At 44.9% G+C, this 19,453-nt stretch overlaps 1 protein-coding gene across 3 annotated transcripts in view; it reads right to left on the bottom strand.

Annotated features, from left to right (window-relative positions):
* PLCG2 (phospholipase C gamma 2) overlaps window positions 1-19,453 on the bottom strand; it is a 488,855-nt gene that overhangs the window by 35,512 nt on the left and 433,890 nt on the right. For all 3 annotated transcript variants that reach the window (XM_078669997.1, XM_078669998.1, XM_078669999.1), the window contains exon 32: window positions 2,137-2,309. In XM_078669997.1, coding sequence (XP_078526123.1) covers window positions 2,137-2,309 — 173 coding nt within the window. The remainder of the gene's footprint in view (window positions 1-2,136; window positions 2,310-19,453) is intronic.

The following is a 19,453-nucleotide window of genomic DNA, read 5'->3' as shown; positions in this document are numbered from 1 at the left end:
ATTTGTATTTTCATACCAAAATCCTCTTTTTTTAATGACACAATGAAAATAAAAAACACAGCCTGTGTCCATTTAAGTAACAGGCACTGCTTTAAAAATGCTTTCTATTTGAGAACACATTTGCAGGGGCAAGCAGAGAGGTCCATTGGTAGTAATATCGCGATTACAGCGAGTTGTTAACTTGTTATACTGTTACTGATGCATGGCTTTACTTGGAGTTGTAAAGAAATTTGAAATCAAAGCCTGTGAGTCTAGTAGGTTTGGGTCTACGAGGTACCAACTAGGGACAAAACACATACCTTCCATTTTTATGCCTCCCATTCATCCCCTGGAAGAAGAAGTCAGCAGAACAATAGAGGGAAATGGAAGTTGGAGTGCTAATGCTGAAAGTTTATGGGCTTGGCAGGCATTTTCCTTTGTTTGACTACCAATGCCAAGCCAAGTGCTCCCATCCAAGCATGATTAGGGCTGGAAAATATAACTTTGGTATTCGATGATTGTAAATTATACAACTTTGTTATTGGCTCAATTCCTAAACTCAGTTGTTCACCAGAGTAGAATTTGTTGCAGATGGTTTGATTTATGAATGTAAATTTACGTTTGGTATTCACAAAACATGAACTTATCTTTGTAAATTGATTTTCTCACATGTACAATAAGAGTAGTAACAGTGTAATTTAACATACGACAAAATGTACTCACAGTGGTACTGCGGGGTAACCTGGGCAAAGGTAACCTGTAGGTAGTCTCAAACCTTTGAAAGAGTTAATATCCCCCTGAACAGAGATTTACTCCTGTCAAGAATTCATACTGTATTCGGGTTAGGAATATGAGCCACCCCCAACCCCTAACCCTCCACAAAAATGGGAAGGGGTTTCGGTATGGGAAAACATATTTTTGTTCTTTACATATTAAATATGTGACCCTCAGAGCTTGACTAGAGAACCCAAGTATTTCAAAATGTTTGCTATTTTTTTTTTTGATTGAAAGTTAAGGCTTCGCTGTTTATCTTAAAACAACAATTTACAAGTGTCATTGTCATAGAAAATAAAGATTTCTGTAAAAAAATTTGCACAAAAGTTTATGATGGTACAAAACATGAAGCAATAATATACCAGTAAAATGAACCCATTTTACCCCAGAACGTTTTTTTTTTAAGTTTATCAATAAAGAAAAAATATGTTATTTTACATTTTTAAAATTATGAAACAATCTAAAACAATATAAACAAAACGATTCGTAACACTGCCTTTACAAATTATTAACTTTATAAACATATAATATTTTAAATATAATTATCAGTGCAAGATTTTTTATAGTTAAAGTTGCTGTATAATTTTTCATTGCTGATTGGTTGACCCCTTTTAAGAATTTCTTATGTATAGTGCTATAATCATATTGCAACATCTCCAAAGAAGAGGGGCCACAGGATGCCATTGCAAGCTTGTACTGATTGAGAATAGTGAAGTATACAACCCAAAACCCAAAGGCCCTTATTTATAAGGTTTTTTGTTGACTCAAGAGAATATTAAACCACATTAAGATAGGAAAGAAACTGAAACTGAAATGAAACAAAATGGTTGCTATTTTAATATAAAAGTTGTGAATCAAACATTTTTATAGTTAAAGGTACCAATGGTATATCTCAAAAATTCAATGGTAGATGGGTAACTGATAAATCTGGGAATAAGATATCCTTCCAACGTTTGTACACAGTCTCCACAGGAGAATTACCATGGCAAAATAGGCCTACCCCTTGTTAACTAAGGTCTGACATGCTCTCTCCTGCTCTCAGCTAAATTGGGTTCACAGACTTCTTCTTAGACTTTACCTACTTTTTGTCGGCTAATTTCTGATATGCCTTGTCGTGCTTTCTATTGAGTGGTATACACAGACTATATCTCAGACTTGGCTTACCCTCTTTTCTTATACAGCTCTCAGGTAGATGACTTCTGAGACTTGATGCAATCATGGAATACCCCTTCTCAGGTAATGACTAAAATGTCTGGTCCTTGTAAACCTCCTCAGACTAGGCCTATGTTCTATTGGCTAACACTTCACATACCACTTACTGCTCTCTGGTGAGTGAAGTAAATAGTCTGTTTCTTAGATTTGGCTACTATTGCTGCTGGTTACCTTCTTTGGTTCTGGTTCTGCAGACCCTCATTCATGCTGCGGTCTTTGTTGGCAGCGTCGCGACCGGAGGTCTTGATATTTTGACGGGTTTCATACAGGCACATCTCTCCACTCTGTTCCGCATGTCGCTTCTGGAGCTGTCGGTATGAAGAGTACAGCTCTTCGTCTCCATCCTACAGTGTTGGAAAAAAGCAAACTCAAAAAGCAATATTTGTAAAGTCCTTCACGTTGTATCTCAGCATTACACTTTCTGTACACATATAAATGAATTCATTGTAATGGACACAGAGGGCACTGCTTCAGAAGACAGGTAACACTAATAAAAGGAAAACAAAACGTTTACATTTAAAGATAATTAAAGGACTACCCCTTCATTTACGAAGTTATGGTATGCTAAATAGTTTTACATACTTTAAAGAGAACTGCAGACTTACAGTATGCAGTAGTAATCTCATTACCATACAGAATCACCATCATGGATTTCCACCACCAAGGTAGGAAAAAACCCAGAAAGTGCAAATCAATGCAAAAACATGTTCCATGATGTTGACCAACCCCTTTATCTTGAGGAAATGCATGACTCTAAATAAGTATCCTCCTGTGTCTAAACATCTTTTTAGAAAGTTGTACAGATTAGGCCTAGAGTCCTGCCAAGGCAATCTCTGAAATCAATATCTTGAATCACTTTAAAACATACATTGCTTTCTATGTCCATAAGCTCCTTCAAGCTAACCCAGGCTTGTTTAAAAAACATTTGGCTGAAAAAAAAGAATTCTGAGAATCTAGATAAGGGGAGTGTTAAGCAAATTTGTCCCTGCTATTAAGCTTTAGAAGTCTTCAAACTGTTTATTCTCTGCTTTAAAAACTTCCAGGAATACTCTTCCTGGGATTTTTCTTTACAATTGTCAGGCTTGCAGGCTTACAGGCTTACAGTCACAGGAACAACCTACAAACATCATAGATGGGATTGCAGGTGTTCCCCACTATGCTGGACCTTAGTCTCCCCAGCCATCTTTACTTCCCTGGTAGTTTGGCTGATCTGTCATGGTCCAGCTGGGTGAAGTAAGCTTGCTCGAGCTTTCTGGGCCCAGCTCAATGATGGTGAGTTTAGGCACAGTACATCACAATTACTGCAGTTATGTTGGATGTGTCTACTTTTTTCTTACATGTTTGTCAATGTTGCATGTCTCTCAGGCCTTAGTGCATGTTAACATAGCATTGGGCTAATTTATCACATATTTTATATGCATTCTCTGCTGTTCGCATTGTGTAAGTCAGAGAAGAATGGTTCCATCTGCTGCTGTATGGTAGATACACATTCACTTGCTGATTGACCATGTGTGAGTTCAATGCCAGTGAAATTAAAATGATGCAACACATTAGCTTCCATATGCTTCTTAATAGACCCAAAGACATGTTATCTGTTGCCCAGTGTAAACACATGTAGAAGCTGGGTGGACAAGACCCTCCACTTGCTTCACAGACCTTAATGCACTGAAAAGTTATAAACAACTCTAGCAACTGGGGTAGGGCAAGCAGGCTGACTGGTTGCTAGGGAATGGTGCCACCATTTGTCTCTAATTTTAGGCTTACTCACATACTGGTATGTGGTGTATTAATGCCTCTGTTAATATGATTAACTAATAAATAAAGTGTAGAGCCAACTAAATATAGACAAGGAAAATATGAATAGGTTATGGATGTGTGATGAACAATACCTGGATGTACATAGTGTTCACACTTATTTAATTTTTAGTTGCTGAGATGTTTATAAATATGAGGATAATTCTTGTTCACGTGATTTAGACAGTAGCACATAATACATTTTAATACGTTATAAGAGACCATTCTTTGTGTCTGTACTAATTTTGGAGTGCATGGTGGTGCTGTACTATATCGCCTGCAAATGCAAAGGAATCTCTGACAGGTTTGTTAGACTCCAAACACCTTTACTCCATAGACACATTATGCATTAGTAGATGTGAAAGAGGCCTGCCAGTTTTCCACTCCTCTGAAAAGCCATCATTTCCTTTTGGGGTTCAGGGGATGTAACTGATGTGACCCCAAAATCTAAAGGTACAAAAGCTGCAATTCAGCAGAAAATTCCAGCCAGAGTTACTTTAAATACAAACATTTTGATTACTTAAATATATAAATACATGCACAGACATATGGTCACCAAAAATAAAACAATTAAATCCACAAATCAATCAAAACAACAAATTGACTAGAGTAAATGCAGCTGCAACACTGGGCACACAAGTTACACACAAAACGCACAAAATGTGCTGACTGCAGATTCTAGCACGCAAAAGGCAAAACACATAATTTTTGCAATTCCTAACAAATTGTGAATACTTGGACATTTTTTTATGGATAGAAGTACAACAATAGTTATCACTGTCAGGGTATGTAAAAGTCTTGCACCCTTCCAACCACACGGCCCTCGCTCCGAGGAACGGCTGATGCAGGCCGACTTCCACCTCTCCCTACTCTTGCCTCCTTGAAGCAAATTAATGAAGCATTGGACAGGAGCCCAATATTTCCTTCTGCATGGATGTTCTGGCTTCATACTACTTGTGATTTCAACCCTATGCGATCACAACAAATAGGTGTTGTTAGCGACAGGAGTTCTTATATGTTTTGCAAGAGGATCAATGGCATATATGAAATGCACCTACAGCACTTTGCAAATGTAGTCTGCCCATCCTCCATCCAGACTTCACTTTTCACAACATTGCGACTGACTGCTTCTCATCACAATATATCCTTCTTCAGGGACACTTCCTGTCATTTCCTAGGACAGGTCCATTGATCTAGAGCGTGAGTCTCCCATGCACAAGCTCCACTGCTCAGGATTGCACAGGAGTGATGCTGACCTTGCAGCACATAGTAAGAGAACTACAGGGGCCAACATGGGGCCAGAGTCCAGCTGTGTGCCAGCAACCTATAAAGTGGGCTGTCCCTCCTTGCACTTCAATAGAATTAAAAAGATACTGAGGAGGGCTCTTTGTAGAACAGAGTGCATTTTGCTCCAGGAATGTCACCTAAATTAATGCTGAGTTGGGTGTAAAGACCACACCTTCTATGAATAGGCGATGCTGCAAATGTCACCTAATGTTCTTCACGTCATCAATTCAACTTGTAATATACTGATGCAGATATCTGTAAAAGGCTTCAGTCAGCTAGTGTCAGTGTGCCCTGAAATGCATATACACTATTGTATTTTCCAGTTTCATTTGTTCAGTCCTTATTGCAGTCAATCAAATTGTTTCATTTTACCCATAAAAATCATAAAACCATGCAAGCATCTAATTACAATATAAAGAAAATCAACCAATACATTTGTAATTCAACATAATTTTGTTACCACTTTTGTCATATTGACTTCTAATTCACATTAAATGCTCCTTTTTACGCGCGTCATAGTGCAACCCTTTTCTGTATTTGGCCTGGTCTTTCAATGTTGTAGCAAACTGCTATTAAAACTGCTATACTCGTATCTAAATGTGCAGGAGAGGGTGAATAGGAGGACACTGTGTAGCCTAAGGCACCCAGCAAGACTGCCCCCATCTCCCCTCTTTTCACCCTGGTCGTTGTGCCCCTGGCTTGTTGGATCAGGGACAGCCTGAGGGTGAAGGGGTTTAAACTCGAACCAAGAAAGGAAGACAAAATATCCTTATACGTGGATGATGTCCTTCCATATATTTAACAAGATGCATACTAGTGGAAATATTTGGAAAATTAGACAAATGTATGGGGTATGAATAAAATTGGAAACATCCAGCATGTTCAGAATCTTCAAAGGGGAAAATGATGAATTAATCATAAATAGATTGAGATCTGGGAAGGATGGACTCAGGTACTCACAATAAATACAAAATCATTTATACAGAGAAACTTTAAACTGGCTTGGATCAAAGGTAAGGGGAGAAGTAAAACACTGGAAAGCTTTGCCACTGACATTTTTGGGGAGACCAGCGGTCTTCAAGATCTCACTGCCAGAACTCTTGTTGTATATAGTGCAAAACAACAACACTATGTGACAGATTTCACCTTCAAAGAAATTAGAAAGGGAATTGAGGTGGCTGCTACAGGATGAGGGAAACCTTAGGACAGTCCTGATGACTCAATCAATATAAACGCAATATATTCGAGGTGTAGCTCTTCCCAAAGTTAGGAATTCCTTTTAGATTTCACAGTTGGTCCTGGCAAATGACATCCTTTTTGTCAGAACATGTATCTATTCTATCGATGAGGACCATACGGTGTATAGGGTTTTAAGTCTGTGGCGTTGCTCCTTCTCCATCTGCCTGACTCGCTAGTAACTAGCAAACATATCATTGTGTATTGTGTTTTAGATATGAAACTTTTTGTTTATCCTGTGGATGCCTTAGTTGTAGTTTTATTAATGTCATTGTTTGTGGGACTATATCGAACTTCTTTTATGGTTTCTGACAAACCGAATAAAGATTGAATTGAATTGACTGGGCCTTAAAAGATCAGGCATTCGGAATCAACCGACTAGCAATGGGCGAAAATACATTAATACATGATGTTTATGTTGGACCAGGAATGAACACCATTCCACATGCCACTAGAACATACTACAAGTCTGGAAAATTGCCTCAGCGGCCCTGGAATGAGATAAAGGTAGAACTTGGAAAACCCAAATGTGCAGAGGGACAATAATGGGTGAAAGGACTTATAGGAATTCCAAAGTTTGGACTGAATAGGCATCTTCAACCAAAGAGATATATTGCATTGGTGCGATTGAAAGATTATGAATCAATGGGATAAATGGCGATAAAAAGGGACATTATGGAGTGCTGGGCTGCAAAAGCAACCCCCACAATGGAGGAATGGAGAAAAGGAGCATATATTTGTAAGGATGTGGAGAAGACAATATATTAAGGAAGAAGGTGCAGAGGCAAGTTTCACAAAATTAGGGGAGCATGGAGAGTGCATAAAGGACTGCTGCACATGAGATGAGGGAAAGGAAAGGGAAGGAGGTAGATAATCCTAGAGATGAAAGCTAATATGAGAAGATAGAAAATATATGCGATTGTATATGAAGATGACCAAACCTGTATATTGAAAGAAAAGCTGATTCTAAAACCGCAGATTGAATGTGATATTGAAATGTTATACTATAGGCCTAAATGAAATGGGGAAAACACAAGATGTTTAGAAACACTACTGGAAAGTAATTCAATAAGACTTTGCGTTCATGGTGCCATAAAAGTTAGAATATAGGACCCCAAAGAAACTCATCTTTTAGTAGATAGTAAGCATTTCACAATCTGATTGCCCTGAGCCAGAGAGAGTAGAACAACCAATGAGAAGTATTTGATGTACACACAACCAAAGCAAATGCCTACATTTGGGACTCGGCATCAGTTTGATTATGCCAGCTCTAGAGATGCCAGCTGCAGCTGAAGACTAAAGCATAAGCTAGCATAACAGGGGTTGAACTCAGCTTTGCATAATTGCAGATTGTGCCAAAATCTATACGTATGTGACATCAAGAGAGAAGCAAAGTATCCATATTAAGAATGCATTCTTTGCAGTTGTTAGTTTGGTGACTTTAACATGCCCCATACTTCAGCACCATAGCTTTAGGAAGAGCATGGCAAACTAATTGGCTGTTTTAACTTACTGCACAACGCAATGATTTACCTTACAATCCCTCTTTCGCAGCCTGCTCTATTTGGGGTGAAATTGTTGAAGTTTCTTTCGAGAGATGAGGTGGTGCACAGAAGACTGGAAGAGTAATGGTTTAAGTGCTTGCTACATCAAAGGCAAAACAAACAAAGAGCGGATTATGAACTTGGCCGCATCCTGACCATCCAGAATGATTTTGGCCATGGAAGCCCAAAGCTTCTAGAACTGCTGGTACGAACTCTCCAACTATGTCCCAAAAGGTGTGTGTAAAATCGAAGCAGGCAGCTGGCGTTGACCAACCTCAATGCAAGGCTGGGTGAGAAGAACATACATTTGTCAACCATTCCATGTACTTGTACTCTGACAGGTGGAGTCATCAGTAAGCTCTTTGGGTTGACCCTGCGGGTGGACGCATGCACATCCAAACTTCCAGGGGTTGGATGATAAGTTAAAAAGTCAAGGTTTTCTGCACTAGTCTATGGCAATGGGTGACCTGTTTATTGGGTCGGAGCACGGTTTTGCCCAAGTGCCCAAAAGCATGTTCAGGAGGGCCTTGTTGAAGTGAAGAAGAGGCTTGGGGCGCCTGACAAGGCTGAAGCACCTCTGTAAAAACATTTGTTTGCACCTCCATATTAAAGAGGTGGGGGTCAAGGACATCACTAGTCCTCTGAATCAAAGCGGCAAAATATGTACTCTATTCCATAGGTAGTCATAGGGGGGACATCAACCCATTATCGGGTGAGGTATTCAACTCACTGGCATACCTCCATTGTCATCTCCATATGGATAGCTCTTGTTGGAGTCTGAGCCAAAAGGTGGTGCATTGTCTGTGCATGACCACACAATAGAGGAACAGTGTCTGAGTGGTTGACTATTGGCTGCCACACATCCAGATCTAGGATATGGCCTCAACGAGATTAATTCGTCTCAGAGTCAGTGACCACGATGGACAGCGTCTCCTCTGCTGGCAGCGGTGCGGACCGGTGCACCATTCAGCGCTAAACCCGAAGGCGACACCAATGTTGATGCAGAACCCAAAGTGGGGTTAAAGGTCACAGATGGTGCTGAGGACAGACCTGCTAATGGTAACCCAACTGGAGGCCCCTGCAGATCCTTGGGCCCCAAATGCACGCCAAAAGGAGCTTGCAGCATGCCAAAGATGGACAGCATTGCCTCTCTAAAGGCTTTGACCTGTTGCAACATCACTGTAGGACACAGGCTTCATCAAAGAAGACTGAATCAGCTCTTCAGTAGAACAGGAATGAAATGCTGAGGCACAGTGATGCCCTTGTTCCTGCTCCGGAAAAGGCAGGAAAGGGCTTGAGTCTTGCTTCGACTTCTTATGCATTTTTTTTTACTTTTATGAAGACTTCGACTGCAAAGATTTTGTTTGGGAAGGGGAGCAGGAGAAGGTTTGCATACCCAGCTTCTACCTGGAGTTGGACCTGTTTGGAGTCTTGTGGTGTTCGCCGCATAAAGCTCCACCATGCACTCATGAATGGCCTTCAGGTTCATCTGGGCAGTCATTGCATGCCTTGGAGTCGTGCACGGAACACAAACACCAGAGACACACCTCATGGGAATCTGTCACAGACATCTGTTTGTGACAGTTCCTTCAAGGCTTAAATCCTGTTGTCTAAGGTGGTGACATATTCCTTTGCACACTGCTAAATTTTGTAATGGAAAAATCACTTCACAAAGGTAAATAAAAAGGAAGAGTGGAACTCCAGATCCACATCTGAGGGCTCAGAAATAAAAGTGTCACTCTTGAAGCGTAATGATGTCGGAGCGGAGCCACACAGCCCCACCTACTGTTGCACTGGAGCAATGCTTTTCAAGTTTCTGGCTCCAGTCTGGCACCTGGGGATATTCACAAGGGGAAACAACCTTTACAACGCAGTCATTACATTGCACTACCTTTACATAGCAGTCATTAATTACATCGCAACATCTTTTACATCGCATGTCATTACCACAAAGCCATTACATTGCATGTCACTACAACGCATGTCATTACAATGCATGTCACTACAACGCAGGCATTACAATGCATACCATTATAACGCATAGTACCCTTACACTATCCGACACTTACCCTACTGTTGCACTCACTGGAGTTAGAATAGTAATTTTTACCCCTACACTATCCAACAATTACCCTACTGTTGAATTCACTGGAGTTAGAATAGTAACTATTACCCCTATACTCTCCGACACTTACCTTAAATGCAATGTAATGGTATGCATTGAAATGGTATGGGTTGTAAAGTTATAATGCGATGTAATGGAGTGCATTGTAAAGGTAGTTTCAGAAAATGCGATGTAATGGCATGCTATATAAAAGAATGCTTTGTAAAGGATGTTGCCATGTAAAAATTGTGTTGTGAAAGCATGCATTGTAAATGTATGCGTTGTAACGTCATACATTCATTCACAAGGCGAGGAATCTGCAGATAAAAATGTCCATCAGAAATACTTCTGTGGGAGCTTTCTCTCTCAGGAAGAACCATGAAACTAGAGAACGCCCTTCCCCTGGGAAAGTTCTCTCTCTCAATACTTTCAAACATGTACTCAAAATAGTCTTGACTAAGTAGTATCATCACGTTATGTCCATGAGTTATATCTTCTATGGAAATACTGCACTTTGATGGACTTGCCACTTATCTTTACTTCACAAGCAGTCGTGACTCATTGCAGTGTACTGTTGATAATACATTTGTAATACGGCGTCCCCCACTACTTCTCCGAGACAGCGTCATCCAGGACAACCCCTTTTCTCAGAACCCGACCCTGAAGCGTCCCTGACAACCTGGACTCCACCCCTCTATCCTTCATTTCAGGAACCAATGGGAACAGGATTACGACCGGAAGCACTGACCCCGCAAGGCCCTCGCTGATCCCGGAGCAGGAGACCGGAAAAGACGGAGCCGAAGGGAGAGAGACGTTCAGTGCGGCGAACTCGTGGCAGGAGGCTCGAACGAACACGGAACCAGAGACGGCGATCCACGAAGAGGAGGAGGACGTTTGGAGCGAGGACTGGTGGAGTCCGCAGGAGGTGGCTGGGGAGCGGCCGCAACTCACGGAAGAGTTGCGGCGGGGCATGTGAGTACTAGAACTCCGAACCTTCTTCTGTAGCACCTTAAGTGCCGTGTACATAGAGAAGCGTCAACTTGGGATCGATATATGCACTGTAAATAGAACTTGTATAGCACTACTGGAGTCACTCAAGCACTATTGTATAAAAAACCTGTGCACTAGACCCTCACCTAAACACCCTTCCGCCCTCTCTCTCTCTGCCTTCCTACCCTTACCAACCCCCCCCTCCTCACGATCCTGTTTCAACTCCCACACCCCCCCCTGGTGTTGGTCACAGTTTTCGACCATATCCGTCCAGTCGGACTAATAGCCCGTTTTTGTTTCTTTGTTCCCCATAACCTCCGAGGACACCATCCGGAGCCATCCACACCGAAGACCTTACATCCCGGCTCACCCACTAGAGAAGACCCAAACACCCCTCCCTTCAAGTTCATCTTTTGTGTTTCTCCCTGAGTACGGCAAACTGTTGTATTGTATAATAAAGAGAAAAACATCGCCCACTACATCCGACCTCTACGCCTGTTATTCCGGTCCGCCACACCCACACGATCACAGTTGGTGTCAGAAGTGGGATCTACCGGAAGCATGGAGGCTGCGGTGCAGAAACTGGCGGAGACGCAAGAACAATTGGGGAAAATGATGGAGCAGTTCCTTAAAACAGCCGAAGATGACAGGGGGCAGTTACACGATGTCCTTAAGGGCCAAGGAGTTGCCCAGGATCAGGCCATGGGGAAGCTCACTGACGTCCTAGGGCAGCAGAGGCCAGTTGCTTCCCTCCCTTCGGTTGTCTTGTAGAAATACGTGCCAGGGGAAGACCCGGACTATTTCTTCACGAACTTCGAAAGACTGGCCCAAGCCGCTTCCTGGCCACCTGAACGTTGGGGCCAATATTTGGGACCCCTGCTGACAGGAGAATTGCAGTCCGCATATCAGCAAGCTAACACCCAGGGACAGACCCCTTACGAAGACATAAAGAGGTGCATTCTAGAACGATTAGGTATCGATGACGAGACGTATAGGGTGAAGCTCCGTCAAGCCAAGGAAGGACCACAAGAGACTCCCCGGGCTCTGTCCTTCCGCATCAAGGACCTCACGAACCGGTGGCTTAGACTTGCAACGTCATCAAAGGAAGAGATACTCTCGAAGATATATCTGGAACAATTCCTGGCATCTCTGCATCCTTCCACCCAGAGGTGGGTCCGTCAACATGCCCATCTCACGATGGAAAGCGCTGTCAAAATCACGAGCACCTATAGTCGGGCTCAGGACTTCCAGAAAGGTAAAGATGAGCATCCCACTCGTTTCCAACCCACTGGCAGCTTTCGACCTCACAGGGCCCCGCTGCCCCGGAAACAGGAGTCCGTCCCTCTCTTGCCGTACCCCGTCATGCCGAGACCACCCCCTCCTGGACCACAGTGTTATCACTGCGGGGGTTTCGGTCACATTGCCCAAGTGTGCCCACAGAAGGAGGAGCCTATGGAGGTGGGGCTGGTCAGGAACTATGTTTGTATAACCTCTGGAATTACCCCTCCACGATATTATTGCCCTGTGAAAATCGATGGACAACCCGTATTGGCTCTGGCGAATATGGGGTGTAGGCAAAGCGTCCTCCGTCCTCAAGAGCTGCCAACAACTGTGGGGTCTGTAACCGGCACCATAGCGATCCAGTGTGTACACGGCGACACTAAAAGTTATCTCACCGCCCAAGTCCATGTTCAACATCCCACAGATCCTGGTAGTCTCCTAACTGTTGGGCTTATACCCGAGCTACCCGAACAAGTGATTCTGGGGAGTGACTACGCTGGTCTCCCTCATCCTCTCCAGGACACAACGGATTCTTTAAAACAGTGGTGGTCGGAGGCCCCCTTTCGTCAGGCACGGCCTTCCCTAGAGGCATCTGTAAAGCTACGGAAAACAAGGAACCAGAAAAGGAAGGAGAAAAGAAACCACGCTACAGCATATCCCGTGCGCCTTGAAGAACATCCATGGGAGACCGATAGGGAATTCCGTGCTGCACAACAAGAAGATCCTGTTCTACAGGCTGCATGGGGAAAAGCATTGGACTCTGAGGACCCTCTCCAAGTAGGTCCTTACTTCTTCAAAAAGAAGGGTCTGTTATACAGAAAGGGCGGACCCCGTCAGTCACCACAATTGATAATCCGAGGGCCCTTCCGTGATAAGGTTTTATTCCTTGCCCACAGCCATTTATTGGGAGGCCATTTTAGTGACGAGAAAACGGGACAGTTCATTCTAGACAAGTTCTATTGGCCGGGCGTTTACCAGCAAATAAAGAAATATTGTCGCGAATGCCCGGTCTGCCAGAGGAACAGCAGGTACCGCCCCCCTAAAGTACCCCTGTAACCCCTACCACTCATTGACCTACCCTTCAGTAGAGTCGGAATTGACATTATAGGCCCCCTGTTGCCCTCCCGAAGCGGGTGCCGGTACGCCTTAGTCCTTGTCGATTATGCCACCCATTTTCCCGAGGCCATACCCCTACGACAACCTACAGCCCAAAACATAGCCAAGGCACTGGTCACCATATTTTCCAGAGTTGGATTCCCTAGAGAGATCCTGATGGATCAGGGAACCCCTTTTGTTTCCGCTCTTATGAAACAAGTCTGTTCACGACTAGGTATAAAACAGATTAGAACCTCCGCTTACCACCCCCAGACCAACAGGTTGGTCGAGCAATACAATGCCATGCTAAAGACGACCCTAAAAAAAGCTGTTAGCACTTGAGACTAAAAGGTGGGAAGAGATGCTCCCTTTAGCCCTGTTTGCAATCCGGTGCAAGGTACAGAGTAGCACCGGTTATTCTCCCTATGAGCTCCTTTATAGGCGTCCTCCACGAACCCTTCTGGACATGGCCCAAGAGGCCTGGGAGGCTGAACCTGACCGGACCAGACCCCTCCCAGAGTACATTGAGAACCTCAAAACCCATCTGGGGCAGATACGAGACATAGTAAGACAAAACATGGATAACGCACAAACAAACCAGAAACACCAATATGACAAAGGAACCAAAGACCGAACCCTTGTCGCAGGGGACTTGGTACTCCTGCTTATGCCCTCCTCCGACCACAAATTGTTGGGCCAGTGTCAGGGCCCCTTTTCAGTCCTACGACAAGTGACCGTGGTTACCTATGAATTGGAATTAGACCATATTCGGGGAGTCACCCAGATCTACCACATTAATCTTCTCAAGAAGTGGGAAGAACCCCGGCCGGTGCTATCCAGTCAACCCCAAATCAGGTCTCTCCTATGAGACCTGTATTGATTCAGACTTGACAGGATCCCAGAAACAGGACCTTTGGGACGTCTTGTTACCCCTACAGAACGTCTTCTCCTCCAATCCCGGACATACCACGATCATAGAGCACGCCATACAGACTGATCCAGGGAAGACAGTACGTCAACGACCCTGCCGGGTCCCAGAAGCCCGTAGGGCTGTCATCAAACAAGAGACCGACCAGATGCTACGCATGGGAATCATCGAGCCTTCCATCAGTAGTTAGAACTCGCCCATCGTACTAGTCCCAAAACCAGACGGATCATGAAGTGAACAAAATCTCCAGTTTTGATATCTACCCTCTACCCCGCATAGACGAGATGGTGGAAAGTATAGGAAAGCAGTATACATCAGCACGCTTGATCTCTGCAAGGGATATTGGCAAATACCCCTTAAAGAACAGGATAAAAAGAAAACGGCTTTCTCTACACCCGACGGGCTGTTTCAGTTTACCGTACTGCCCTTTGGCCTTCATGGCTCTCCTGCCACCTTTCAGAGGGCAATGAACCTGGTTCTGCGTCCCCATAGCCAATATGCCAGGGCTTATCTAGACGACATCATTGTATATAGCGACAGCTGGGAACAGCACTTACTCCATTCACAGCAGGTTGTCTCTTCCCTAGGGTCCTTTGGTTTCACCATTAATCCTTCCACAACCACCCTAGCCACTCAAACAGTAAAATACCTTGGGTTTCTCTTGGGTGAAGGTGTAATCCGACCCCAAAGCAACAAAATCACAGCCATTCAGTCCATCCCTTTTCCCCAGACCGAAAAGACCTCAGAGCGTTTATAGGACTTCTGGGGTACTATCGTCGATTCATCCCCAATTTCTCCCACACAGCTGTCCCTCTAACCGATCTCTTAAAAAAATCCTCAAAAACAGAAGAGGCCCTGAGAAATCCAATGACCCGACTATTGCAAGCATTTAACAAACTCAAACAATCCCTGATGTCCGATCCCGTGCTCATTAGTCCCGACTACACACAACCATTCATTCTCCAGACTGATTCCTCAGATCACGGCTTGGGGGCAGTCCTTTCCCAAAGAGACAAGAACGGGGATGAAAGACCCATCCTTTACCTAAGTAGAAAACTGTTTCCGAGAGAAACGAACTATGCCGTTGTGGAAAAAGAGGCTCTCGCCATTAAGTGGGCTATTGAAAGTCTTCGTTATTACCTGGAAGGACGCGAGTTTATATTGTACACCGACCATGCCCCTCTCGAATGGATGGCAGGAAACAATGGACACAATGACCGTGTCCTACGATGGCTCTTGTCCCTACAACAGTATAGGTTCAGAACCCTTCACAGAAAGGGAATAGACCAAGGGAGGGAACGCTGATTTCCTCTCCCGGTACCCCCTCTCCAACCCGTACAAGAAGGACAGCTAGGGGAAGGGGATGTAACACGGCCTCCCCCACTACCTCTCCGAGACAGCGTCATCCAGGACGAACCCTTTTCTCAGAACCCGACCCTGAAGCGTCCCTGACAACCTGGACTCCACCCCTCTATCCTTCGTTTCAGGAACCAATGGGAACAGGATTACGACCGGAAGCACTATCCCGTGACCCCGGAAGGCCCTCCTTGATCCCGGAGCAGGAGACCGGAAAAGACGGAGCCAAAGGGAGAGAGACGTTCAGCGTGGCGAACTCGTGGCAGGAGGCTCGGACGAAAACGGCGATCCACGAAGAGGAGGAGGACGTTTGGAGCGAGGACTGGTGGAGTCCGCAGGAGGTGGCTGGGGAGCAGCCGCAACTCACGGAAGAGTTGCGGCGGGGCATGTGTGTACTAGAACTCCGAACCTTCTTCTGTAGCACCTTAAGTGCCGTGTACATAGAGAAGCATCACCTTGGGATCGATATATGCACTGTAAATAGAGCTTGAATAGCACTACTGCAGTCACTCAAGCACTATTGTATAAAATCCCCGTGCACTAGACCCTCACCTAAACACCCTTCCGTCCTCTCTCTCTGCCTTCCTACCCTTACCAACCCCCCCCCCCTCTTCACGATCCTGTTTCAACTCCCACACACCTCCTGGTGTTGGTAACAGTTTCCGACCATATCCGTCCAGTCGGACTAATAGCCCTTTTTTGTTTCTTTGTTCCCCATAACCTCTGAGGACACCATCCGGAGCCATCCACACCAAAGACCTTACATCCCGGCTCACCCACTGGAGAAGACCCGAACACCCCTCCCTTCAAGTTCATCTTTTGTGTTTCTCCCTGAGTACGACAAACTGTTGTATTGTATAATAAAGAGAAAAACATCGCCCACTACATCCGACCTCCACGCCTGTTATTCCGGTCCGCCACACCCACACGATTACAACATTGTTGTGTAAAATTTTTTATAGTTACCTTGTGATCCATGTTTTTCAAGACCTGCCTCCCCGTTTTAAAAATGTCACCAATCCCTTTATTTGACTGATCATGTTTCTTCATTTTGCTTGTAACATTATATTTATTCATGTAGGTGGTATTTGTATCACATAAATCTAGCCAAAGTCAGGAAAGCACTGAATAGGGTCACAAGAAAACATACAGTCAACAGGCGATGGTAGAGTTAGCTGAGCTCTGGGAGCAGAAGTATTGTGTTACTTCATTGTGATGTACTGGTCTTTAAAGAGGTGCAACTCTTTCCTAAATTGGAGCAGTGTTAGAGCAGACCTGATTGATACATGGATGTTGGTCCAGATCCGGTACACATAGATGGAAAATACCTACTGCCTTGTTTTTTTCTTCATTCTGATGGGGTCCTGAAAGGAAAGTGCCAAGAGCCTCCAAAGATGGTGAGCTTGTCTGAAAGATAAGTGAGGTGCTGGTTGTGATGGCACATTTGTCTGTAAATATGTTGCTGCAGATGTTTTTTCTGTACATTGCTCTAACACTCCTGAGACCCAGTCCACACTACAGATCATCATGTTAAGTACAATATCGATGGGGGGCATGACTAGGCTACCGACCAAGATGGTTGTGCAGCACTGAAACTCCACAATTTCCCCGATATCCTGGCCCATCGTGCAATCATCCTGGCTGTTAAGCCTTAGAACAATATGGAAAAAGAGCGGTGACCAGGGGAGCACGAAGAGACATTGCTTGCTGCAGCTTGTGAGTCCTGTGCGCGGCGGGCTTTATGAGCGGTCAGCCAGAGCACCCAGTTGGCGCTCTGGCTGAGACTACGGAGCCCGCTGTGTGTCCTGGGGCTTTGCGCTCTGCACTTCCCCTTGAGTCGCGGGCGGTGCTGCATGGCACCGGGGAGCCTGTGGCGGTGCTCCCGTAATGCTGGATTTGAAGTAAGTAGGCCGGGCCCCTGTAGCTCTGAGGCGCTCTCAGCTGCGGGTGTACCGAGGAGGAGTATCTTGCTGACAGTGGCCAGCAGGAGGTGGGGGAATCCAGTGATGGTGCTTTGGCCTCGCATGTGAATCTGCCATGAGTGGAGGCAGGTTGTGAGGCGATACTGCGAGACACTGTGGGACACATTAAATTGGAGCAGGAAGTGTGTGTGGTACCCCGCTAACTGTGCCCCGGGTACCTGAAATACGCTGATTTCATGGGGTGATCCAAAAACAGGGGAGTCTGATGTTTGGCCCCCTGTGCCTTTTGAAGTGACGCCAGCCTAAATTGGTCCTCCGTACTACTGGACCCTGTATATTTGCAGGCCTGCGTGGCTCCCTACCAACTGAGATGCCTGATTCGCCTATTTGGCTTCAGTGAGCACCATCTTGGTGCAATCTTGCACCCCCCCCCCCAGTGTATGATTGGAGAACTCGCTCGTTACTCCCTGTTTGGTGTATATGAATGCAAGGTCAGTGGGCAAGATCTGATATGGGTCGTAAAGACCTGAAGCAGCGCCTACTTCAGTTTGGCCGTTCTGACACTGCTCCAGGGGAGTCCGTGGTGACCAAGGCTGAGAGGGGAGTTGAGAGTGGCACTTCGAATACTCCTGCCCCAGGCTCAGCGGCACTCATGCAGGAACACAGGGCGGGCTTTACAGCTCTAGATGAGCGCTTTGATTCCTTGGAAAAAAGGTTAGACACAATGGGGGCCAAGTTGGATACTCATAAAAGGAGACTGGACAGTGTTGAGGGTACGGTGTCTCATTTGGAGGATGGTGCGGCACAGTCCACGAAAAGAATAGACCGAATGGAGAAAATACTAAAGACAAGGCCTTGAAAAATGAGGACTTGGAAGCGCGCAGTAGGAGCAACAACATCTGCATTTTAGGGGTCCCAGAATCTACCAACATGGGGCGTAAGGACATATTTGTGGAGAAACAGCTTATTGATCTTTTTGGATAAGACAGTTTCACTCCTACCTTTTTAGTTGAACGGGCGCATCATTCCCTTGGCCCTAGGCCCAATCCAGGATGTCCACTCGAGGCATATAATTGCCCGTCTACTGACCTACCGAGATAGGGACACGGTGCTCAGGCTGGCCAGGGAAAATGGAGCAACAACATGGCAGGGTTCCACTCTGGTGCTCTATCCGGACTTTAAGTTGATGGTCTAGGAGGCAAGAAGGAAATATACGGGTGTAAAGGCCAGGTTACGTAATCTGTGCCTGGTGTATGACCTGATATACCCGTCTCGCCTCCGGGTGAATGTGGATGGCAGATCCTAGATTTTCGATACTCCTGCGGCTTTACAAGCTTTTCGTCACAACTATAAGCCAGGCTTCAGTGGAATGGCCAAGGACCAAACCAGAGACTCTCCTTCGCACAGTGGATCAGTTGCCAGTGGTGACCTTTTCTCAACGGAATGATCAAACTCATTGTATCCGCTCATATAAATTTACGTTTCATTTTTCCATATGGTATTGCTTGTAGGGCAAATATACTTATTGTAAATGTTAATGATTCTAAATAATTGGGCTTGCGGCGTGGTGTAGCCTAGTCTGTAGTCTTGTTACACATTTAGCTTCTAATTGAGGTAGATTGTACGGGAACATGTTCCTTTTTTGGAATGTAGTATGTTCGTATGTGACATTCTGCAGGGTTGTTAAAAGGGATTGTCCCTGCTTGGGTCAGTGCAGGGATGGAAGGGGGGAGCGGGAGGGGCAATGTTCACCATGACAAGCCTAGTAATTGTTGTCAAACACACGAAAAGTATTGAGTGGTTTATGTTCTCCGGGGTAGGCTTCCCACTCTTTCAGACCTTACATTAATCACTTGAAATGTGCGGGGACTTAATAACGCTAGAAAGGGGAAACATGTCCTCCAAAATCTGCAGTGGCATCAAGTAGATGTCGCCTTTTTGCAAGAAACTC

This window comes from Lissotriton helveticus, chromosome 12 (genome assembly GCF_964261635.1).
Source record: "Lissotriton helveticus chromosome 12, aLisHel1.1, whole genome shotgun sequence".
In the NCBI taxonomy this organism is placed as follows: Eukaryota; Metazoa; Chordata; class Amphibia; order Caudata; family Salamandridae; genus Lissotriton; species Lissotriton helveticus.
Note: the sequence above shows the minus strand (reverse complement) of the source record. Positions and strands in the feature narration are given on the sequence as shown.